Raw genomic sequence first — 26,018 nt, forward strand, 5'->3', positions numbered from 1 at the left:
AAATAATGTTCTGTTCAGATAATAAAGATTTATTTATTTATTTATTTGTGGTGGGGGAGGGGATCTTCTTAAGATACCCGATGTCATGAAGCCGATGTCCGCTTCTTAAAATCCTTCCCTGGGTCCTAAGGATTAATCCTATCAAAGGAATTGTCTTGTTCACGAAACGCCTATAAAGTGCCCTAAAGGCAGGACTAGTAGTTATGGTAATATGAAGGTTACAAAACAAAACATATTGTTTTAATAAGTTTGATCCTTTTGATCACTGTTTTAAGCAACGTTCTTTTTTATCTTAGATGCTTATAATAGAAATCTATAAGTACCTATTTGTACCTGCCTGTACAAATTTTAGTCGGAGTGTTGAGATAAAAAATACGAATTTGACTTGTTAAGAGGGGTCTCTCCATCACTCGCTCCATACAAACGTAGTTCCAATTTCATTTGAATATTAAGCAACCAAAGTCCATGAAATTTTGCAGACATATTCTAGAAACTAATATCTATGCCTGTGGTTTTCCAGATTTCTGTTAAAATATTCGGTTTCAAAGTTACGCGGTTTTAAAAATTCACATACAAATCTTTGAGCTCCTGTAATTTTGAAACTACATATTTTAGAAAAATCTAAAACACCACAGGGACAGATATTAGTTTCTAGAATACGTCTGCAAAATTTCATGGACATTGGAACTACGATTGTATGGAGTAAGTGACGGAGAGAGCCCTGTTAAATTGGTAGGTATAACTTGTTTAGTAAAAGAAATAAGGATCAACTTTTTACAACGAGGAGGAAAAACGATAGGTTACATTTTTTTAAAGGTATTGTCATGTTTAAAACCACAATAAATCCAACACGAAGAAATCATTATTGTTGATATACGTCTATCTATTATGTTGATGTCCGTTCTAATTAAATAATTAATTAAATAAATTAAAAAAAAGTAAAAAAAATTAAATACCTACTTAATAAAACCCAAAAAAAAAGTCTATCTGTGCACGCTTTACGCTAAAACTTTGCTGAAACTACTGAACGGATTTGTACAGAACTTCACACACAACTAAACAATTTAAAAAAAACAAGTGCAAATGGAAAAATAATTTAATAGGTATTTACTTTTGGATAATATAATTTTTGTATACACATTTATTGTAACACAAAACACAATATTTTTTTTTTTAATTTTTTTTTTTTTAATAAAGAATATTAGCGGTAGGCTTGTGCTAGGAGTAGGTACGACAATAATAGTGCAACGGGCGGGGTTTGAACCGTCGACCTTTCGATTTTCAGTCCACTCCTTTACCGGTTGAGCTATTGAGGCTCTTACAAATGACAGGTTACAAAGAAGAAAACTTAAAATGTAGCTACAAAAATTTTCATTTTGATACTAAGTCTGATGTTAAATAAAAATTAAATGATTATATCACTCTCTTTCAAAATTGTGTTCCGTTCAATAATGCATTCAGGATGCTAATGGGCCTGCCTCGTTACTGCAGCGCGTCGGGTATGTTCGCGGATGCGCATGCGCAGGGTACGGGCTAGTTCCAATGCCATCCTGAGGGCATTTGCTGACAGGTTTGATTTTCAGTACCTGAACCATTGTCATATGGTGCACGTGCTGACTAATCAAGCCTGTCTTAGATACAGTATTAGGATTAGGTAAATAGTAATAAGATCTCTAACATTAGTTTTAAGGTGTGTGTTATTACTAACAATTATGATCTGGATAATTTAAGGTCGAAATAAAGGTTTTTTTTTTACACAAGTTTAAAAATCTATTGATTGAAGATTATGTTATGATAAAAGAGCGTGGATTTGACCTGCAGCTTGCTCCAGAAATGCGTGGGACATGCAATTACTTTCATAATACATGGCATGATATTGTATATCAAATCTTTGAAAAGGGCAACCGCCGAGTTTCTTTCTGGTTCTTGTCGGTAGGAAAGGCATTCCCAACCAGCAGTAGATACATTTGACGACTCAAAAGTAAATGTAAAAGTATAATTGAATAAAAAGTATTTGTATTTTTATTTCAATTTTATTAATTTATGCTCAAGACAAATTCATGATGGCAAGTTAATAAGTATTTGAGTATAAAACTAATTCCATTATTATTCATTAAAATATATAAAAGGAAAAGCTCATTGACTGACTGACTGACTATTCTGTCAACGCACAGCTGAAACTACTGGACGGATCAGGCTGAGTAGGTAACATTGTACACTTTCGTTGGTCACTTGTTGTGTTTGTTGTATAATGATATAAAGGTAATAACTGGGCCGGTTTTGATGAATGAGGTGTCAATTCATTCGTTGTAAAGGTCCGGGTGACATAGGCTATATTTTATACGAAAAAAATTGACCGAACGGATGTTACATCAAAAAAAGTGGAGGTCTCCGAAAATTTTTGTTTGCTATTGTATCGAGTGGGATGTCAAATGAAAGAGGAAAAAATTCTGAGCTCATGAATGTATATGTACAACAACATTAAAATATACCAAGCGAAGAAAAACAAAGATCTAATATTTCAGCGTTTATTAGAACGATCGCAGTCGGGTTTTAGTTTTCAACTTTATTTTGTACTGGAGGATGCCCATGCCCACGACTTCGTCCGCGTGGATTTAGGTTTTTAAAGATCCCGTGGGATCTGTTTGATTTTCCGGGATAAAAAGTTACCTATGTCAATTACAGGGACGCAAGCTACCTCGGTACCAAAGTTCATACAAATCGGTAAGGCGGATGGGTTTTTGGGAATCCCGTGGGAATTCGAACTAATTTTCCGGGATAAAAAATAGCCTAGATGTCCGTCCCCGGGATATAAGCTAACCCTGTACCAAATTTCGTCAGAATTGGTTACACTGTTGGGCCGTGAAAAGGTAACAGACAGACCGACAGACACACTTTCGCATTTATAATATTAAGTACTAGAGCAGGGATGGCGAACCTTTATGCGTATACGTGCCAATTTTCTGGAATAATATTTAATGACGTCGCAGCCGTGCCATCAAATATTCTTGACTTTGTGATCAGTGGAAAAATAATGTAAAAAAACAATATCAACTCAAAGCTCTATATTTACCAAAAATACAATTACAAGAGCAATTAAAAATTAGTGCGACTTCTGTTGTTGCAGATTGGACGATAATTGACTTATATTGGGGTTGTACGATGTTACTTTTAGCAGAATGCATGCTGAACTTGATTCATCAGTCAGTCTATTTCTAACAGAGTCTTTGATGTTATTCATCTCTGAAAACAATGACTCGCAGGCATATGTTGATGAAAATACAGTTAGAATAGCGTGAGCCAGCTTCTTTAAACAATTAAATGTTTCTGGCAACGCATTCCAGGTTTCTAAAATTTTATTATTGGCATCTTTACTTATATTACTGGTCAATCTTTCTGTTTCAATTAACTCTAATTCTTTTCTCATGTCTATGAATTTTTGTATCCAAATTGAACTAGATTGGAAATCAATCAGCTGCATTTCAAAATCTTCAATTTCCAACCAATTGAACTGGGAGAAGTTCAGTGTATGAAAGGTCGTTACATCTGGGTACATAATAAACTTGACCGTTTCTGATAATTCTTTGACCCGACCCGAACGCTCGCGCGCGTTTGCTTTTCAAAGATTCATAGGTATTATGCTACATCATAATCATAATTTATACTTTTTTCTTTAAACTCGTAATCAGTGACGTGCCGAAATTATTTCGTCGCGTGCCAGCAATGGCACGCGTGCCATTGGTTCGCCATCCCTGTACTAGAGGATGCCCGCAACTTCGTCCGCGTGGATTTAGGTTTTTAAAGATCCCGCGGGAACTGTTTGGTTTTCCGGGATAAAAAGTTTCCTATATCCTTCTCCGGAATGTATCCTAAGTCTGTACATCATTAAAATCGGTTCAGCGGTTGAGCCGTGAAAGCGTAGCAGACAGACAGACAGACAGACAGATAGACAGACAGACAGACACACTTTCGCATTTATAATATTAGTATGGATATGGATTATCACCTTATTTAAAGGCCTCCCTGGCGCAGTGGATAGGGTTCGATTCCTGGCAGGGGTTTGGAATTTCGTAGTTTCTCAGATTGAAATCAGTCAGACATCTTTTCCTTTTATATACCTACAATACAGGGTGCAACCAGAACGCTAGCAAAAACTAAGAGTTATTAGTAAACTAGCATAACGCAATCCAATGCCAATAACCATTTACCTTATCTTGTAGTCTTACGGCCGTATTCACAATCATTACTATGAGGTATCACAGTGCGCTCGAACGCATAGTGTAGGTTCCACCAATCAGATCATTGTAAATTGACGTGATACAGTCATCTGATTGGTGGAACCGACACTGTGCGTTCGAGCTATACTATGAGACCTAATAGTAACGTTTGTGAATACGGTCGTTAGTGATTTAGTATTTTTCAAACCCGCATTGTATAGCGTGCAAAACTCGAGTCAATGCCCCTTCTACGACACGGCATTGACTTCTAGTGGTCTATTTACGAAACGTTCTTTGACCTCTAGCGTCAGTCAAATGTTTTATTTGCGATATATTGTGAACTTTTAAAAAATACAGGATTTTTTTGTGGTATCTTATCAGTAATCATCAGTAGATTATTATAGCGGTAACAGAAATTCTGTGATCAACTCATATTACGGTTCACGAAGCTTGTTGACAAACAAGTGGACGGACGGACGGACGGATAGACAATGGAGTCTTAGTAATAGGGCCCCGTTTGCACCCTTCGATTACGGATCCCTAAAAACAAGTCATCATTAATTTAACAGTCTAATCTTTAAAGTACCTACTAATTTTATGTATCTGTAAAAAATTGAGCACCGACCTAGTAATTAGTACTTATTTTAAAGACAATTATTTTCACCATAATACATATATTATGATAATTGCAAAAGAAACAAATAGCTCAGCGTAGCATTCTTTTTAAAAACATTAGTTTTTCAAATATTTTTGGCGATACCTCTAAAATTATTTTTTACAGTTATAGCTTGTCTAAGCTGAAATGACGCGTCCCACTTCATAATTTAGTTGGTTTAGATATGTGAGTGCAAATATCTATACATATAATAAAATTGTAGAAAAGTGGTGTCTGTACAATGGAAATATATAAAAAAAGTAGCAAGGGTTGTTATTATATCGATGCCGAAAAATTGAAAAAAAAAATTGTAATTTTTTTTTGTCTGTTTGTCTGTTTGTCTGTGTGTTTGTGCACGCTAATATCAGAAACGGCTTATTCGATTTAGATACGGTTTTCACTAATATATTGTAGTAAGCTTCACTTAACATTTAGTGTTTATTTCATGTCAATCGGTTCATAAATAAAAAAGTTATGTCAATTTAAAGAATCACGGCGAACATTTTTAACGTTCAGAGTATATGCTGCCCGAAAAGTCACTATTCCACGCGAACGAAGTCGCGGGCACAGCTAGTTAATAACTATATTTCATTTGTGTGCGAGCGTCGACTGTTCCGTTAACTAGGATCCAATTGTCGACTAGTCGCTTGACAAAATCTGGCAGCACCCATAGTATGGAGCTGTGCTGGCGCATTGTATGAAACAATACTTCCACTCTCGCGCGCATTTGGCATCATTTTATGACTAGTTGGACAACAAATCCGAGAACAACGCTTCAAGTTAACCGGCAACTGAATGACCAATTACAATGGCATTTTATGTGTATTGGCTCCGTATTTTAAATTTGCTTGTATACGTAAATTGCGGTATAAGGCGCGTCATTTTAAATTAGACGAGCTATAGAAGCTTTTTGGTCAAAGCACGGCAGTATGGTGGTGGTGCAAGATAGTACAACGAAAAAACAAGATGGCCGAAGACGACTGATCTTAGAAAATCATCCCAAAAGTTACGACTTCTCTGTAAAAACTGCGCCATTGTCCAAAGAAGAATATTGGTTTCATTCTTTGATTAGCGGTTTACCATTTAAATAATACTCATTAAACTTAGATTGTTTAATGCCTCTGATTTCTTTTTCTATTTCCTGCAACGTTTTATCCTTAGTTTCATTTAAAATGAAATATAATATCAACAAACTCACAGCCACGTGAAGTGCGTAGATGCCAAATGTACCTTCAATTCCTGTTTTCTCCATCATCAGTGGAGTAAATTTCATAACAAGTGTAAATAAAACAGTAAAAACTATACCCGTTGCACAAACGCCTGCACCTTTGTGTTCCAATGGAAATATTTCGCACATTATTGCAAAACTTGAAGGTATAATTCCTACGTTAACAACGAAAATATTTGATACAATAATTAAAGGGATAAACCACCAATACACGGATTCTCCGATATTATAACGAGATTTCAAAAATGCGATTACACTTGTAAGACACATCAAAAACACACAAGTTACACCAGAAGTAAATAGTAAGGTCCGTCTTTTACAACATCGTATCACAAAACATGATATTATTAACCCAGCTAATGTTAATATATCGGAAAGTATAGTGAAATATGTAGCGATAGACTTGTCATTCGTAACTTCAGTAAGAATTTGGACTATATATGCAAGCATATAATATCTTCCACATGCGTCTATTATCACTGTCAATAAGGAAATAATTACAAATGGTTTTATGAATTCTTTCTTTAGTAACTTTCTGATTTCAGCCCACAGGTTTTCTTTGTTCTTTGCTCGGTTTCTTACTTCCATCTGAGTTGATATCAACTCCTCTAATTCTCTCTTACTCTTTGCACCGTCTCCAAATATCCATCTATGTGATTTTTCACACTCATCATATTTTCCTTTCAGAGCCAAAAACGAGGGACTTTCACGCCACGTAAGCGTAAAAATTATTGCAACAATATATGGAAATGTTGCAAAAGCAGCTATTTGTTTCCAGGTCCAATACATACCCAAGAAGTGGCACAGTAGTGAACCGATTGCAACCATACTTTTTTTTATAGAGACAAAGTATCCTCGTTTTTTCGGGTCTGCGTATTCTCCCAACGTCAGAGTTGCAATATAAGCTCCGCACATAGGCGCTCCTTGCAAAATCCTTGCCACGTATAAACAGACAATGTTGCTTGCCAGAAAAAATATGAGGAAACCGAGACCAGAAAGAAAATTCAAACCAAGGTTAACGGTTTTTCGACCATATATTTTCATAATGTATGGTGCCACGCAAAATCCAACAAAGCCCGAAATTCCATTGCTGCCAGCTGAAATAGAAAGAGTATGTTAGCGTATTATAATAAAGTAGAAAGAGATCATATTATATTAAAACCTTTTTAGGTTGCTTCAAAAACTAGACGTCCTTTGACATTATATTGTACTAGCCGATGCCCGCGACTTCGCCCGCGTGCATTTAGGTTTTTCGAAATCCCGTGGGAACTCTTTGATTTTCCGGGATAAAAAGTAGCCTATGTGCTAATCCAGGATATTATCTATCTCCATTCCAAATTTCAGCCAAATCCGTCCAGTAGTTTTTGCGTGAAGGAGTAACAAACATACACACACACACACACACACATACAAACTTTCGCCTTTATAATATTAGTGTGATGGTACATTAATGTGCGCTGAGGTCTTTTCTGGGTTTAATTCTCAGCAAGAACAATTGGAGAATTTATAATTCCTAAATTGGCTCCGGTCAGCCGGGCTGGTGCTCCCATCAGCTTGCTTCTATAATGGCTAGTTACTCTTGGACTGTATTATCATCATGTCAACCCATTTCCGCCCCACTACTGAGTACGGGTCTCCTCTCAGAATGAGAAGGGTTTAGGCCATAGTCCGCCACGCTGGCCCAATGCGGATTGGCAGACTTCACACACCTTTAAGAACATGGAGAACTCTTAGGCATGCAGGTTTCCTCACGATGTTTTCCTTCACCGTTAAAGCAAGTGATATTTAATTGCTTAAAACGCACATAACTGAAAAGTTAGTGGTGCGTGCCCGGGATCGAACCCCCGACCTCCGATTAGTAGGCGGACGTTCTAACCACAAGGCTATCACAGCTTATATTATACTATTATGGACTGTATTATACGCGCCACCAAATGACCTAGCAATTTAGTACATTTAGAGATTAGGTTGTGACAGTCCCTTTGCCACCACTTTGGTTGCCTGAAAAAGATCGCTAGGTAGCGATAAGACCGCCAAATTGTACTTGCCTATATATTTTTTGTTTCGCTTTCAATGTGCTTTCTGTACTAATTTTTCATGTAATAATAAAAGTATATTCATTCATTCCCTACATACCAATATTCGATGACGCTACTCGAACAAAAAAGAGTTCACAGCCATCACACACGCTGCAACGGAGTAGCTTACAACGCTCAAACTAGATGTCAGCACAGTGATGAGCTAGCTATACAATCTCTTGCCATACATCCTGACTCGCGCTATGAAAATTTTCTCTATGCGGTAGTATATCATCATCTTAATCAACCTACCGCAGGCTCACTGCAAAGCACAGATCTCCTCTCAAATAGAGAAAGGGGTTAAGCCATAGTCTACCACGCTGTGGATTAGCACACCTTCGAGAACACTATAAAGAATTCTCAGATTTGCAGGTTTCCTCACGATATATTCCTTCACCTTTAAAGCAAGTGATATTTAATTACTTAAAACGCATATACATCCAAAAAGTTAGAGGTGCGTACCCGGGATCGAACCTCGAACTCCGATTAGGAGGCGAATGACTTAATCACTAGGCTATCACAGCTACTCGACACTGGCGAAGCGCATTATGCTGGGCTGGCACTACAAAAAGCGACCAAACAAGAAAAGAAGAACAAATTTTTCTTTATTACCTATCCAAAAAGCCTGATCTGGGTTGGCATGTATCCCACTGGTACTGTTTGGGGACAGCAGGTCCGAGGTTAGTATCCCGGGAAACGTCAGCATTAAACCAGTACCGACCGCAAACATGCAGTTGGCTATGAGCACTATACACTTTAACAACAAAAAAAGTACGTTATGTGCCGTTGAAGAAGTAACCAAAATTAATTTTTTAGAGTTCCGCACCATAAAGGGAAAAACGGGACCCTTATAGGATCACTATGTTGTCTGTCTGTCTGTCCGTCTGCCCGTCTGTCTGTCCGTCTGCCCGTCTGTCGTGTCTATCAAGAAAACCTATGGGGTACTTCCCGTTGACCTAGAATCATGTTTGGCAGATAGGTAGGTCGTATAGCAAGAGTAAAGGAAAAAATCCGAAAACCGTGAATTTATAATTAGATTATAAAAAAAAGAAAAATGTCTTAATAATAATAATTAGTGTTTTCAATTTTCAAAGCAATATAACTATACCAAGTGGGATATCATGTAAAAGGCCTTTATCTGTACATTCTAAAACAAATTTTTGTTTATTTTTATGCATAATAGTTTTTGATTTATCGTGCAAAATGTCGGAAAAAAATACCCGAGTACGGAACCCTCGTTGCGCGTCTGACTCGGACTTGGCCAGTTTTTTTTAAATTTGTAGTCCAAACTTTCGTCCTTATAATACCTATTAGTGTGATGATACTGGATGATGATCGCGATTTCGTCCGTGTGGATATACGTTTAAAAACCCCACGGAAACCATGGATTTTTACGGCATAAAGACAAGCTTATGTGTTAATCCAAGGTACAATCTATTAACACTCCAAACAGTCAAATCCATCCAGTAGTTTTTGCATGAAAGAGTATCTAACATACAAACTTTTCGCCTTTGTAATATTAGTGTGGTATAGTATGATCATAAGCATAAGCATTTTTTTATCAAAAAAAAAAAATACATACCTGTCTCCAAAAATACACGTCGCCAAGCCAACCCATTATTAGAACTGACTAGATATATTCAAAAGGTAAAAAAACACGATATTATTTAACAGAGTGTATTCATTTAAAGCAATAATTGTATGTATGTATCTTTATATCGCATCAGTTTAGAAAGAGAAACTCGTTTGCGAGGAAGTTGGTACAGTCGTCACAGATAACATTGTAAACATGTCACACGAGTATTTTAATAAATAATACGACCACTTAGCTATGCGCAGTGTCATACCGCACTGCGCATGCCAAATCCTTTTTTGATGACATTTCGTTTGGTTTTAAAAGGTTGGTTGGTTCCTAATGCATGTGTACCAGTTCAAGAGATAATATTATTAGCTACTAGCTGATACCCGCGACTTCGTTCGTGTGGATGTAGGTTTTTTAAAATTCCCGTGGGAACTCTTTGATTTTCCGGGATAAAAAGTAGCCTATGTGCTAATCCAGGGTATAATCTATCTCCATTCTAAATTTCAGCCCAATCCATCCAGTAGTATTTGCGTGAAGGAGTAACAAATATACACACACACACACATACAAACTTTCTCCTTTATAATATTAGTGTGAAGTGTGATGTAATTTTGATCTAAATGTAAAGCATATTTTTCAAAAAAAATTAAGTTCAAAGAAACTACTGAAAACTTATGATTTTCCGCTTGTCGGAATTTTCATGCCCAGCGACGATATATTTATTTTCATCTCACTAGCTCGGAAAAGATTCGATTGCCCTTTGAAACCTTAGTGGAAAGTGGTAATTTTGCTCACTAGCGTGCAAAGTACGCGTTGAAATTCGAACGTTACGAACTGTGGTCTATGATTGGCATACTTACATACTTTTTTTTCTGGATTTACACCTATGAGGTATTTACTTAATATGTCGTGCTTTACATAGATTAGCCAATGTTAGGTTTGTATCTTTTTTCTTTCTATTAAAAATACCGCATAATGAAACGTCTATACAGTCTTTACCTATAAGTATTAAGTGACCCGTTGGAACACTTTATTTTTATTAAATCAAATTAAACATAACCCACCTACTTCGTTTCAGCTTTATTAAGTTAACCACATAATGACTTAATTTCTTTTTTGTTCTAAGAATTCTGAACGCACCCGAAAAACCTTTATTCATATATATATTATATTTAGGTAGGACCTCCTTCACGGTCTAACTTGCGTCCTATTAATATAGAAATTTCTTATTGAAACCTTCACGGTACTGGCGTGCGCCGCCCGCGACTCTCGTGTAGCTAGCCTTTTCCTCGCTGTAGTGAAATGAAAAGTTGTGTTTCCAACAGCTGCAAAATTTGCGCTCGAGCCTTTGAATTCCTCGCTACGCTCAGGATTCTATTTTTGAACCAATCGCTTCGCTAGTGGTTCAACTTTAGAATCCTTCGCTGGCTCGGAATTTAATAGAAGCTCTCGCGACAAAATAACAAGTTTGCAGCCTTGCATAATAAATAACTATTATTCCTTATATTTACATTTATTACCGATTCGAAGTCTATAACTATAATATAGATAACCTAGCTATTTTTAATAAAAAATAAAATCAAAACCAGGAAATTGACAAAATTATTTATTATTCGCCCATAAAGATGAACACTTTAATTTACCTGATGACTCTTGGAAGTAGGCTGAGAATACATTTCCGGAAAAAAGAGTTGTCTGAGAATTTTCCGATCTATAAAATTGTGGTAAAATTTGTCAGAAGTTTACTAGATTTTGCTGGCAAAAGATTGTTGGTCATTTTCGTTACTAAATAAAAACATGGGCAGCTTTGCCATGCGCATTCTGAGTAGGCGTCAGATATCAGGCTGATCGTACCAACTTTCAGCCTGATATCCTGCCTGAGTTCCTGTGTGCCTCGGTGCCCGAAGTAATCGAATATTATCCTAAGCCTTAAAAACCATGTAAATAAGACAGGAGGAGGAGGAGGAGGAGGAGGAGGAGGAGGAGGTACAACTATAACAATAATACCAAAACCGTGAAACTAGTTTTCGAATCCAATCCAATTGTTATTAATAAAACTCCAACTTTGTAGGAATAGATTAGAAATACCTACTTCTAGATTTTTATTATTACTAGCCCGACATTGATATTTTCCAGAAATGATGGGTGAATTCTAAGCGTTTAGTACAGAATCAGGTGGAAGGAAAAAGCGCCGAAATTATTAGGCAGGTAAATGTGGTGACAACTGTGGTAAAGTGCAATACTTAGCCCTAATTCGCACGAGCGTTAAAAAAGCGTTGCGTTAAAACCCGGCGTTGCGCTGACAATACAACAGTGCGCGATAAAAAAGCGTTGACGTGTGAACAGATATTTGGGAATACATTTGTTCTATTTGAACGCTTTTTTAACGGACGTTAAAAAAGCTCTCGTGCGAATGAGGCCTTAAAGAGCAAAGATGCAAGAACAAGAAGACTGACAACGACTGACGGTACATACCTACACTATTTCAGAAGTTAAAAGACCACTCCTTAAAAGTAATTTATATTTGAAATAATCTAATTCGATGTTTGGTTTTGGGTCAAAGTTCTACACCAAATAACAAAATTTCATGTTTGTAACTCATTTCGTCTACGAGCTACATACCTGTAACATGATCCGAACAGACGGACAGACAGACAGCAGAGTGACATTAATAGGGCTCTGCTTTTACCTTTTCGGTTGGTGTGGCACTCATTGAGTACGCCATTATACAAAATAAGAAGAAGAAGTACCTTTTCGGTGCGAAACCCTAAAACGTGTGCTATTGAAAAAAATTGGTTGTCTGTAAAGTCGGTTTACTGACGATAGTTGAACGTGACAACAAAGTGCTTCTTTGTCGCTCATTCCACGCTCTTGCTCGCACTTCAAGCCTTACATGGAACGCCTCAGAGCGAGGTAACGCCGCATGAGTCATGTTTTTTCGTGCGTGCAGCCGGCTCTATCGAATTATAAGACGTTGTCACGTCAAAAGAAAGAAAGAAAGAAAGACTGTTTATTTGGTACCAACAAAAATATAACTTAAAATAAATAAAATATGAAATAGGACGCGTGGTGTGTGGTGCCAAAATGGACTCCACTCAGCATTTGCTGCGCCTGTGTCGGGGACGCAGGCACAGCGCTGGTCTTCCGTGAAGCCAGAAGTTTCGGACGGTAAATAGGATGCAATATAAGTGAGTACAAAATAAATAATGTGGTTAGTAGATATAGGGTTAGTACAATAATTTAATGACAAAGTAGGTACATAATAAAATAAAGTAGAATAAAGATGTGGGAGGACCTGAACTACGCGCCTTCCTCACCCTTTTGCTGACGCAATAACAAAATTCTTACATTTGAAAAGAAGTGGTTTTATGCTTCGATTAGCGGTTTATCATTTAAATAATACTCATTAAACTTAGATTGTTTAAATCCTCTGATTTCTTTTTCTATTTCCTGTAACGTTTTATCCTTAGTTTCATTTAAAATGAAATATAATATCAACAAACCCACAGCCACGTGAAGTGCATAGATGCCAAATGTGCCTTCAACTCCACTTTTCTCCATCATCAGTGGAGTAAGTTTCATAACAAGTGAAAATAAAATGGTAAAAACTATACCCGTTGCACAGACACCTGCACCTTTGTGTTCTAATGGAAATATCTCACACATTATTGCAAAACCTGAGGGTACGATCCCTACGTTAACAACGAAAACATTTGATAAAATAATTGAAGGGATAAACCACCAGTACAAGGATTCCCCAATATGATAACGAGATTTCAAAAACGTAACCAGACTTGTAAGACACATCAAAAACACACAAGTTACACCAGAAGTAAATAGTAAGGTCCGTCTTTTACAACATCGGATCACAAAACATGACATTATTAACGCAGTCAATGTTAATATATCGGAGCCTATGGTCAAATATGTAGCGATAGACTTATCATCCGTGACTTCAGTTAGGATTTGAACTACATATGCAAGCATATAAAAACATCCACCTGCATCCATTATCATTGTCAATAAAGAAACAATTAAAAAGGGTTTTACGAATTCTTGCTTTAGTAACTTTCTGATCACAGCACCCAGGCTTTCCCTTATCTTTGTCCGGTTTCTTACTTCCATCTGAGTTGATATCAACTCCTGTAATTCTCTCTTACTCTTTGCACCGTCTCCAAATATCCATCTATGTGATTTTTCACACTCATCATATTCTCCTTTCAGAGCCAAAAACGATGGACTTTCACGCCACGTAAGCGTAAAAATTATTGCAATGATATATGGAACAGTTGCAAAAGCAGCTATCTGTTTCCAGGTCCAATACATACCCAAGAAGTGGCACATTAACGAACCGATTGCAACCATACTTTTCTTTATAGAGGTGAAATATCCCCGTCTTTTTGGGTGTGAGTACTCTCCCAATATAACGTTTGAAATGAAAGATGCACACATTGGTACCCCTTGCATGATCCTTGCTGCGTATAAACAGGGAACGTTACTTGCCAGTGCAAATATAAGAAAACCGAGACCAGAAAGAACATTCAACCCAATGTTGACGGGTTTCCGGCCATAAATTTGCATAATGTATGGTGCCACGCAAAATCCAACCAAGCCCGAAATTCCATTGATACCAGCTGAAATAGAAAGAGATTATTTTAGCGTACTATAAACATTATAAGTAGCAAGAGATTATAATTAGTAAGTTTTTAGGGTTCCTTACCTCAAAAGGAAAAACGGAACCCTTATAGGATCACTTTGTTGTCTGTCTGTCTGTCTGTCCGTCTGTCCGTCCGTCCGTCCGTCTGTCTGTCTGTCAAGAAACCTATAGGGTACTTCCAGTTGACCTAAAATCATGAAATTCGGCAGGTAAGTAGGTATGTCTTATAGCACAAATACAGGAATAAATCTGAAAACCCCGAATTTGTGGTTTATTTTTTTAATGATGTACATTAAAAAAATAATTAAAATGTGTTTTTATTTTCAAAGTATAATTAAGATAACTATACCGAATGGGGTATCTATCATATGAAAGGGCTTTACCTGTACATTCTAAAACAGATTTTCATTTATTTTTAAGTACAATAGTTTTTGATTTATCGTGCAAAATATTGGAAAAATACCCGAGTACGGAACCCTCAGTGCGCGAGTCTGATTCGTACTTGGGCGGTTTTTTTCTTTATTACCTATCCAAGAAGCTTGATCTGGAGTTGCGTGTATTCCAGTGCCGTTTGGGGACAGTATGTCTGGATTCAGCACCGATGGAAATGACAGCATGAAACCAGCACCGACCGATAGCATGGAGTTGGCTATGAGCACCATACACTTAAAAAAATTGTTCATGTAAACTTTACGTGCGGTTGAAGTAAAGATACACGCACGCGGGATATTATTATTGAAAATGAGTCAACAAAAGGCTTTTATTTTGTCTCGTCTGCAGATGAAAAAATGTAAACGCATAGCTTACAAACTCCTGAACGTTTCATTTCAAGGTTTCTGTTTAAGGAAGTCAGGAATGGGACATATTCCAGTTTGAAGCTTCAGGAGTTATGTTTGTCAACAACAGATTAAAAAAAAATTAGTTGTGCGTTTTAGCCAAATCGGTTCAGTTATTATGGGATGAATGAGTATGTACATCCAAACTTTACATTTTTATACATAATTACTTTTTATTTACACTAGCTGATGTCCGCGACTTCGTCCGCGTGCATTTGCATTTTTCTAAATCCCGCGGGAACTCTTTGATTTTCCGGGATAAAAAGTAGCCTTTGTGTTAATCCAGGGTATAATCTGTCTCCATTCCAAATTTCATCCAAATCCGTTCAGCCGTTTTTGCGTGATCGAGTAACAAACATCCAAACATCCACACTTTCACATTTATATTATATTAGGATTAGGATAATATTGGGATTAGGATTTATTTTACAAAAAAAAACATAAGCATACCTGCCTCCAAAAATACACGTCACTAAGGCAGCCCATTTTTATAAACTGACTAAATATTAGTAGTCATTTAAAAGGTAAAAACACGTGCACATACACAGAGTCTAATCATTAAACCACTAATTTTATGTATTTTGTAACAAATCGTGTAGGCACTTGGTAGGCACTTATTTATTTTAATGTAAATTTTGACCGCATGATAAATAATTGAAGGTCACAAAATATACTGACTAACTGATGACTATTTACAGAAACGTCTATACTTACGTACAATAAAACTGGAATGTTTGTGTAAGTACATTGATATTATTTTGAATATTTTAGTCGGAGAAAACATTATTATCGTTGAAGAATAGAAAATATTATTTCCTACAGGTAAAGCCCTTTCATATGATACCCCACTTGGTATAGTTATCTTACGTTGACAATTGAAACATATTTTAATTTTTTTTTAATTATGTAACCACAAATTCGCAGTTTTCAGATTTATTCCTGTACTTGTGCTATAAGAGCTACCTACCTGCCAAATTTCATGATTCTAAGTCAAATACCCTATAGGTTTTCTTGACAGACACGACGGACGGACGGACGGACAGACAGACAGAGGAGTATAAGTATTCTATGCAGACAGACAGCAAAGTGATCCTATAATAAGGGTTCCGTTTTTCCTTTTGAGGTACGGAACCCTAAAAACAAACTTAAAGTTTGGTCAAAAAATCTGCACAGTGTTATTTTCCATAAATAAACTACTTTTAAATTAAAACTATACTAAATTAGATTTAAACACTTTATTTGAGATCAGACACACGCGATTTTTTAGTGTAATTATCACTTAAGTCCACAACATATACTTATAGCCAACTTACAATAAAATATTGAGGGCCTGTTTCACAAACACCAGATAAACGTTATTTAACGAATAATAATATAATCAGTCCAAGGCATCTTGATATCAAATTGTATGCAGTTTCAAAATGGTTGGTTTTTATGCCAGTGTGTTAATTAACTTACAGTGCCATCCGGCATCCTTCTGCATAGTTGTTTGTAAGGCACCGTTTGCCAAAAATACACCAATCCTTTAAATCAACGGGAATAGTTTTTAACAATTTTATTAACCCCCGACCCAAAAAGAGGGGTGTTATAAGTTTGACGTGTGTATCTGTGTGTCTGTGTATCTGTGTATCTGTCTGTGGCATCGTAGCGCCTAAACGAATGGACCGATTTTAATTTAGTTTTTTTTGTTTGAAAGGTGGCTTGATCGAGAGTGTTCTTAGCTATAATCCAAAAAAATTGGTTTAGCCGTTTAAGAGTTATCAGCTCTTTTCTAGTTTTCTTGTAGAAAAGAAGGTTAGATAACCGTTATGTTCATAATATTATGTCAATTGACAAATGTCAAGCTGTCAAGATGGACGTTGCCTAGAAACATAAATATTCATTTGAAAATGATGTTTTGGAAAACTCAGGTACTTTAGATCGTAAGCGCGGAATAGTCGGTTCAGCCAGAAGAAAATCGGTTCAGCCGTTTGAAAGTTATCAGCTCTTTTCTAGTTACTGTAACCTTCACTTGTCGGGGGTGTTATAAATTTTTAATTTACACTTGTTCAATTACCGCAGTCCCCGTTGAACGGGAATGGAGAACGGGGATGACGGGGAAAGTTTTTAATAATTTATCCGAATCTCGTTGTCCCCGTTAACGGGAACACGTTAGCGGGGACAACGGGATATTTTTTTTATTATTTTATTCGAATCCCACTGTCCCCGTTAACGGTGACACGGTTAGCGGAGACAACGGGACTACACGATTTTTTTTTGTTATTAAAAAGCTAAACATTAATAAGAACCAATAAAAGCTGGGACACACCAAACGCGTATGCAGCACGTAAGCGTAGACGTAGCGCGTACCATGACGTTGTAATGTATGGAACTGTATGAGATATGACATACCGCTTGCGTGACGTGAACGTTCGCGTAGACGTAATGCGTGCTGTCATGTCTATGGATTCACGCGCGTCACTACGCGCGTGTTCACGTGTACGTGCTTGGTGTGAATCGGCCTTAAGGGTCAACGCAGACCGTGCATGGCGAGCGGCGGTGAATAAAGGCGCGGCGTGCCGAGTGGTGGGTATTGGTGATGTACGGAAATATGGACGAGATGTCTAGCTTCTTGCGACCCGCGCACCACTCGAGAAGACCTGTATGCGCTTATTTTTTAACCCCTAACCCAAAAAGAGGGGTGTTATAAGTTTGACGTGTGTATCTGTGTATCTATCTGTCTGTGGCATCGTAGCTCTTAAACTAATGAACCGATTTTAATTTAGTTTTTTTCGTTTGAAAGGTGGCTTGAACGAGAGTTCTTAGCTATAATCCAAGAAAATCGGTTCAGCCGGCCGTTTGAAAGTTATGAGCTCTTTTCTAGTTACTGTAACCTTCACTCGTCGGGGATGTTATAAATTTTTAACACTTGTATTTTAAACCCTATGCAATATATTATTTATTTTAATAAATAAGCTGAGTTGATAAAAATTGTATATGCGCTCCCTCCACTCCCTCCACCCGTAATTCATCCACTCTACTTACTTACAATAGCCAGCTATATTGTATATACCAGGCCAGGCTCACTTGATTACCTAAATTAAGGAATCTACACAGTGCTATTGCACTTTAACAAGGTTGAACTTTCAGAGATTATATTATAATATATACCTACCTATTATACGAAATAGAATCAATATTATAAAATAGAGATGAAAAGAATGCCTATTAGTATCAGTTGTATCACGCTTTGATAATTAATTTATCATTTAAATAATACTCATTAAACTTAGATTTTTTAACGCCTCTGATTTCTTTCTCTATTTCCTGTAACGTTTTATCCTTAGTTTCATTTAAAATGAAATATAATATCAACAAACCCACAGCCACGTGAAGTGCGTAGATGCCAAATGTACCTTCAACTCCTGTTTTCTCCATCATCAATGGAGTAAATTTCATGACAAGTGAAAACAAAATAGTAAATACTATACCAGTTGCACATATACCTGTGCCTTTGTGTTCCAGTGGAAATATTTCACACATTATTGCAAAACTAGCGGGTATAATCCCTACGTTAACAATGAAAATATTCAATAAAATAACTGAAGGAATGAACCACCAATACACAGAATCTAATATATTAAAACGAGATTTCAAAAATGTGATCAAACTTGTAAGACACATCAAAATCACACAAGTTATACCAGAAGTAAATAGTAAAGTCCGTCTTTTACAACATCGTATCACAAAACATGACATTATCAACGCAGCTAAAGTTAATATATCGGAGCCTATTGTAAAATATGCAGCGATAGACTTATCATTCGTAACTTCAGTTAGGATTTGGACTATATATGCAAACACATAATATCTTCCACTCGCGTCTATTATCATTGTCAATAAAGAAACTATTAAAAACGGTTTAACGAATTCTTTTTTTAGCAACTTTCTGATCACAAACCTCAGGCTTTCCTTGTTCTTTCTCTGGTTTCTCACTTCTATTTGGGTTGATATTAAATCTTCTAATTCTTTCCTACTCCTTGCACCGTCTCCAAACAGCAACTTGTGTGATTTTATTACATTCATCATATTTCTCTATCAAAGCCAAAAACGATGGACTCTCAGGCCACAGAAATGTAGACAATACTCCAAAAGTGTATGGAATGGTTGCAAAAGCAGCTATCTGTTTCCAGGTCCAGAACATACCCAAAGAGTGGCACATCAGTGAACCAATTGCAACCGTAAATTTTTTTACAGTGACGAAGTATCCTCGTCTTTTCGGGTGTGCGTATTCTCCTAATATCAAGGTTGAAATATAAACTGCGCACATTGATACTCCTTGCATGATTCTTGCCGCATATAAACACGGGACATTACTTGCCAGTGAAAATATTAGGAAACCGAGACCAGCAAAAAAGTTCAGTCCAATGTGAACGGATTTTCGACCGTAAATTTGCATGATGTAAGGTACCATGCAAAATCCGAAAACGCCCGAAATACCATTGCTGCTAGCTGAAATAGAAAGAGATCCTCTATACTTATAAATAAAATTAAACGGCCGTATTCACAAACGTTACTATGAGGTCTCACAGTGCGCTCGAACGCATAGTGTAGGTTCCACCAATCAGATCATTGTAAATTGACGTGATACAGTCATTTGATTGGTGGAACGGACACTGTGCGTTCGAGGGCACTATAAGACCTCATAGTAACGTTTGAGAATACGGGTGTAAAGAGTCGTGTCTGTTTGAACGGGACTTTCAAACCCCATATAGAGTATGTAGAGATTAACCAACGAGTAACATAGGCTACTTTTTTAACCGACTTTGAAAAATGGAGTTGTGTTTTTCTACCTATGCACACTGATATCTCCGAGATTTCTGAACCGATTTGCGTTATTTTTTTAAATCGTTAAGGGTACTTTGCGACATTGTTCCATAAAAAATTGAGATTCCAACTCCTCAATCCTGATGCTGCAGGGGATCTGACCAATCCACGCGGGCGACGCTGCGGGCATCATCTAGTTTTATAAATAAAATAGAAAAAGGTAATTCTTAAAAAGCTTTTTACCTTAACTATATATTGCTTAACTAAACTAGACTACCTCCCTGGTACAGGAGTATTTTTGTGTTTGATTTCTGGCAGGGACATTCAAAAATTCCTAAATTGGTGCTTCCAAAATATTGCCTCCACTTGAAACCTCAGTACGAAAACTATTTCTTTAAATTTTGAAAAAAAAAATAAGTAAGCAGTAAATCATTTCTATAGCTGTTCTAAAGAACGTTACAGCGTTTAAACAGACAGACAGACTGGACTAAAGTGTAAGAATTCCTACGGAAATATTCCCCTTCAGATTAACCTAGTTCCATTGCAGCACTCAACGCTACGCAGTTCCTTGCCACCAGGTGAGATCACATTCACGGAATTGTAAAACGTTTTTGACGTGACAACGTCTTATAATTCGATAGAGCCGGCTACACGCACGAAAAAACATGACTCATGCGGTGTTACCTCGCTCTGAGGCGTTCCATGTAAGGCTTGAAGTGCAAGCGAGAGCGCGGAACGGGCGACAAAGAAGCACAATCGGCCTTTGTTGTCACGTTCAACTATTGTCAGTTAACCGACTCTACAGACAACCAATTTTTTTATAAATTACCTATCCAAGAAGCCTGGTCCTGAGTTGCATGTATTCCAGTGCTATTTGGGGACAGTATGCCTGGGTTCAGGACCGATGGGAACGACAGCATGAAACCAGTACCCACCGATAGCATGCAGCTGCCTATAAGCACCATACACTTAAAAAAAAAAAACCATACACAGAATAAAAATAAGTCCTACCTATTTTTATTTTACTTTCAAATATATTAATTTATTGCTTGTTTGCATATCTATTTTGGTATAAGGAAGCATATTTTATTTATTAATTTATTCATTCACTGAATGGACAATAAATACCTTTTTAATTCAGAGTCTGATAGAAATGAAAATTACATAATACCTATTATTAATAAAATACTGCTGATACCCGTTTAACGTCGAAACAAGAAACTAATAATATTTTTTTAAGACTCATTTGAGTGTATCATTTTTATTCGTAATTTTGTATACATTTATTTTAATTTATTTCAAAAAAAATATATAATAAATTATGAAGTTTATTTAATAAATTAAAAATTAACAAAGCAATATGAATTTTATAAGATACTGTGAATTTATTTATTTGGCTTTACCTATTGTTGAATTAATAATAAATACATAATTAATTAATATTAATAATATAAATAAATCTGATATTCTAATTCTATTATTTATTATTTCTATTGTGGTTTAGTACTTACAAAATTACTTAGTTTGAATTAGTTTTAGTGAACTGATCAAAAAAATATAAAAAATAAACGCATGATTGCTTTAAAAACCAGGCTTGATTTCGCGGGTTTCTGATTACAAAATCCCTTTGTAATAAGAATTGTCTAAGAAACTATGTGGTTATAAAATTATTTAATAATTTTCGAATAGGTATTTTAAAAAGTTTAAACCCTTACAAATGGCTACAAATAATTTATTTAAGTACCTATTTATTAAAAAAAATATACAAAAATACCTGTCTCCAGAAAAAAACATCACTAAAGCGGCCCATCTTTAAACTGGTTATATATATATTAGTAGTCTTCATTTAAAAGGTAAAAACACGTCATTATCTTACTCGTAGATTCTAAACATTAAAGACTAATTTTATTTAGCAAGCCTGTATTTTTAATGTCAATTTCCATCGTACAGTCCCGTTTATACACGACGAAAAAGGGTTACAACTTATAAGATAGGTATCTTCTTAGACTCAGGGAAGAATTTGATAAATGGGCCCCATCAAGATTTTTTATGTAAAAGCAGGAAAATGATGGTTTTTTGGACACCCAAGGTGCATGTTCAGTTAAGAGTACCACCTACTGGCGGAGGACGCATAGGATTGCCATATGCCCCGTATTTTACGGGTCACCCCATTTTCAGCCCATGATAACACAGAACCCCGTAATTGTAAAAATAAAATACGGGGTAAATAAAGCCTCCTTTTTTTTACTCAGCCGGAGCTGGCTGGTGAAATTGGCTGATTATGTCTGGCTGGCTGACGCGTGTTATGTGTTTTTTAATGTGTAGTTTGAATTCGTTGTTTATTTGTGGTGGCGGAGGGGATCTTCTTAAGATACCCATGTCAAGAAGCCGATGTCCGCTTCTTAGAATCCTTCCCTGGGTCCTAAGGATTAATCCTATCAAAGGAATTGTCTTGTTCACGAAACGCCTATAAAGTGCCCTAAAGGCAGGACTAGTAGGTATGTGAATGTGTGAATGTGAAGGTTACAAAACAAACATGTTTCAATAAGTTTGATCCGTTTGATTTAAGCATGTTGTTTTTTATCTTAGGTGCTTATTAAAAATCAATAAAAAAAAACTTAGGTGCTTATAATAGAAATCTAGAAGTACCTATTTGTACCTGCCGGAACAAAATTTTAGTCGGAGTGTTGAGATAAAAAATACGAATTTGACTTGTTAAGAGGGGTCTCTCCGTCACTCGCTCCATACAAACGTAGTTCCAATTTCATTTGAATATTAAACAACCAAAGTCCATGAAATTTTGCAGACATATTCTAGAAACTAATATCTATGCCTGTGGTTTTCCAGATTTCTGTTAAAATATTCGGTTTCGAACTTACGCGGTTTTAAAAATTCACAAACAAATCTTTGAGCTCCTGTAATTTTGAACCTACATATTTTTAGAAAAATCTAAAACACCACAGGGACAGATATTAGTTTCTAGAATACGTCTGCAAAATTCCATGGACTTGGGTTGCTTAGTATTCAAATGAAATTGGAACTACGATTGTATGGAGTAAGTGACGAGAGAGCGCTGTTAAATTGGTAGGTATAACTTGTTTAATAATAGAAATAAGGATCAACTTTTTGCAACGTGGAGGAAAAACTATAGGTTACATTTTTTTTAAAGGTATTGCCATGTTTAAAACCGCAATAAATCCAACACGAAGCAAGCATTATTGTTGGTATACTTAATAAAAACCAAAAAAAAATTGTCTGTCTGTGCACGTTTTACGCTGAAACTACTGAACGGATTTGTACGGAACTTCACACACAACTAAACAATTAAAAAAAAACAAGTGCAAATGGAAAAATAATTTAATAGGTATTTACTTTTGGATAATATAATTTTTTAACACAAATGACAGGTTACAAAAAAGAAAACTTATAATGTAGGTACAAAAATTTCATTTTGATACTAAGTCTGATGTTAAATTAAAAATTAAATGATTATATTACTCTCTTTCAAAATTGTGTTCAGTTCAATAATGCATTCAGGATGCTAATGGGCCTGCCTCGTTACTGCAGCGCGTCGGGTATGTTCGCGGATGCGCATGCGCAGGGTACGGGCTAGTTCCAATGCCATCCTGAGGGCATTTGCTGACAGGTTTGATTGTCAGTACCTGAACCATTGTCATATGGTGCACGTGCTGACTAATCAAGCCTGTCTTAGATACAGTATTAGGATAGGTAAATAGTTATAAGATCGCTAACATTAGTTTTAAGGTGTGTGTTATTACTAACAATTATGATCTGGATAATTTATGGTCGAAATAAAGGATTTTTTTTTTCACAAGTTTAAAAATCTATTGAAAGTATGCTCTTGAAGAAAGCAATCGAAGATTATTTGTAATGAGAAAAGAGCGTGGATTTGACCTGCAGCTTGCTCCAGAAATGCGTGGGACATGCAATTACTTTCATAATACATGGCATAATATCAAATCTTTGAAAAGGGCAACCGTCGAGTTTCTTTCTGGTTCTTCTCGGTAGGAAAGGCATTCCGAACCAGCGGTAGATGCATTTGACGACTCAAAAGTACTTGTAAAAGTATAATTGAATAAAAAGTATTTGTATTTTTATTTCAATTTTATTAATTTATGCTCAAGACAAATTCATGATGGCAAGTTAATAAGTATTTGAGTATAAAACTAATTCCATTATTATTCATCAAAATTGTATAAAAGGAAAAGCTGATTGACTGACTGACTATTCTGTCAACGCACAGCTGAAACTACTGGACGGATCAGGCTGAATAGGTAACATTGTACACTTTCGTTGGTCACTTGTTGTGTTTGTTACCTAACAAGTGTAAGCGGTTCCAAATTTCATGCAAATCGATTGAGCGGATGGGTATTTACCTATTTAGGAATCCCGTGGGAAATTTTTGATTTTCCGGGATAAAAAGTAGCCTATGTCCGTCCCCGGGATATAAGCTAACCCAGTACCAAATTTCGTCAGAATCGGTTTAACTGTTGGGCCGTGAAAAGGTAGCAGACAGACAGACAGACACACACACTGTCGCATTTATAATATTAAGTATATGGATTATCACCTTATTTAACGGCCTCCCTGGCGCAGTGGATAGGGTTCGATTCCCGGCACGGGTTTGGAATATCGTAGTTTCTCAGATTGAAATCAGTCAGACAACTTTTCCTTTTATATACCTACAATACAGGGTGTAACCAGAACGCTAGCAAAAACTAAGAGTTATTAGTAAACTAGCATAACCTAGTCCTAACCTAAAACTAGTCGTTTTAGGGGTTGGTGTTACTCGCGTCCGTAGGTTTACCAAGTCAGGTTTGAATCCTCTTTACCCTACACGTGACCCCGGGTGGTGCTAAATGAGTAACAATAGGTGGTAGGCTTCGGCCGTGGCTAGTGTAACCACCCATCGAGCAAAACCACACCGCCAAGCGACTCGTTTTTGTGGCACGACTCGTGCCATGGGACGTTTTGTGTTCCGGCGTGATGCTCGTAGTAGCCAGTCCAAGGGAAGTGGGTATGTACAGTTGCGCCGCGTTTGGTGACAGGACCCGATTTGCGAGGAAGCTGCACCGGACGTCTCGATTTGGAGGGTAGCGGGATCCGAAGCACGGTTTACCGCTGGCCGACCGCAGGCAGTAGGGGGCCCAATTAGTAGATTAGCCACCTATGAAAGGCTGCCCCGCCACCTCGCGAAAAATCCTGGGATGGCCTCCATCGGGCCGGTTGGCAACCGGAGAGAGGACCCGATGGCGATTTCTAGGGGGGTTCGGGCGTCCCCGCAGTCTCCAGTCGAGCCTTCCAGCAGTGCATCTTCTTCGTAGGTCGCGGAGTTTAAAAACGTAGCGCCTTGTACAACTGCCATTTCCCTTCCTATTCACTCCCTTAACAAACCATGAAAAGAAAAAAGAAAAGCAAAACGTTTAAACGGCGGCTGCACCTCCTCTCTCTTAAAGTGCACCTCTCAAATATCCGAGGATTGCACTCAAATCTCTCTGCTGTCCACCACCACCTAGAGACAGAGAAGCCGCATTTGCTTTTTCTTACGGAGACGCAGATAAAAAAACCAGCAAATGTAGCGTACCTACAGTACCCCGGGTATTCACTAGAGCATAATTTCAAACCGCGCGCTGGGGTCTGTATGTATGCTCGCAGTGACATCTGCTGCCAGCGTCTCCGTAACCTTGAGGTACCCAATTTTTCAATTATGTGGTGCTTATTAGACACAGGCGTGGAGCAGACCGTATATGCTTGCATCTACCGGTCGCACAGCGGTGACCAGGAAACAACTCGGCTGTTCGACTATCTCAGCGAGACGACTGATACCGTTCAGCGTCGATATCCGAGTGCTCAAATAGTATTTCTGGGGGACTTTAACGCTCACCACCAGGATTGGTTGTTCCCATACCAGAATACTGACCATGCTGGGAGAGAGGCG

At 37.1% G+C, this 26,018-nt stretch overlaps 2 protein-coding genes and 1 long non-coding RNA gene across 3 annotated transcripts; 1 reads left to right on the forward strand and 2 right to left on the reverse strand.

Moving 5' to 3' along the window:
* The first annotated feature begins 2,923 nt into the window (after positions 1-2,923).
* LOC123877328 lies at positions 2,924-11,431 on the forward strand. Its single transcript, XR_006798563.1, has 3 exons — positions 2,924-3,754; positions 8,859-8,862; positions 11,421-11,431. It is a non-coding gene; the product is annotated as an uncharacterized LOC123877328 (long non-coding RNA).
* Positions 5,868-9,818, reverse strand: LOC123877325 (sugar transporter ERD6-like 6). Its single transcript, XM_045923963.1, has 3 exons — positions 9,761-9,818; positions 8,791-8,932; positions 5,868-7,197 (listed from the first exon to the last, which is right to left on the reverse strand). Exons 1-3 carry the CDS (start codon positions 9,794-9,796, stop codon positions 5,930-5,932), a joined length of 1,446 nt encoding a protein of 481 aa, XP_045779919.1. The 5' UTR covers positions 9,797-9,818; the 3' UTR covers positions 5,868-5,929.
* A 1,395-nt stretch (positions 11,432-12,826) lies between the features above and the next one.
* LOC123877321 (facilitated trehalose transporter Tret1-like) lies at positions 12,827-15,863 on the reverse strand. Its single transcript, XM_045923958.1, has 3 exons — positions 15,704-15,863; positions 14,944-15,082; positions 12,827-14,394 (listed from the first exon to the last, which is right to left on the reverse strand). The coding sequence occupies exons 1-3, from the start codon at positions 15,737-15,739 to the stop codon at positions 13,127-13,129; spliced, it is 1,443 nt and encodes a 480-aa protein (XP_045779914.1). The 5' UTR covers positions 15,740-15,863; the 3' UTR covers positions 12,827-13,126.
* Positions 15,864-26,018: the final 10,155 nt, after the last annotated feature.

Source organism: Maniola jurtina, chromosome 23 (genome assembly GCF_905333055.1).
Source record: "Maniola jurtina chromosome 23, ilManJurt1.1, whole genome shotgun sequence".
In the NCBI taxonomy this organism is placed as follows: Eukaryota; Metazoa; Arthropoda; class Insecta; order Lepidoptera; family Nymphalidae; genus Maniola; species Maniola jurtina.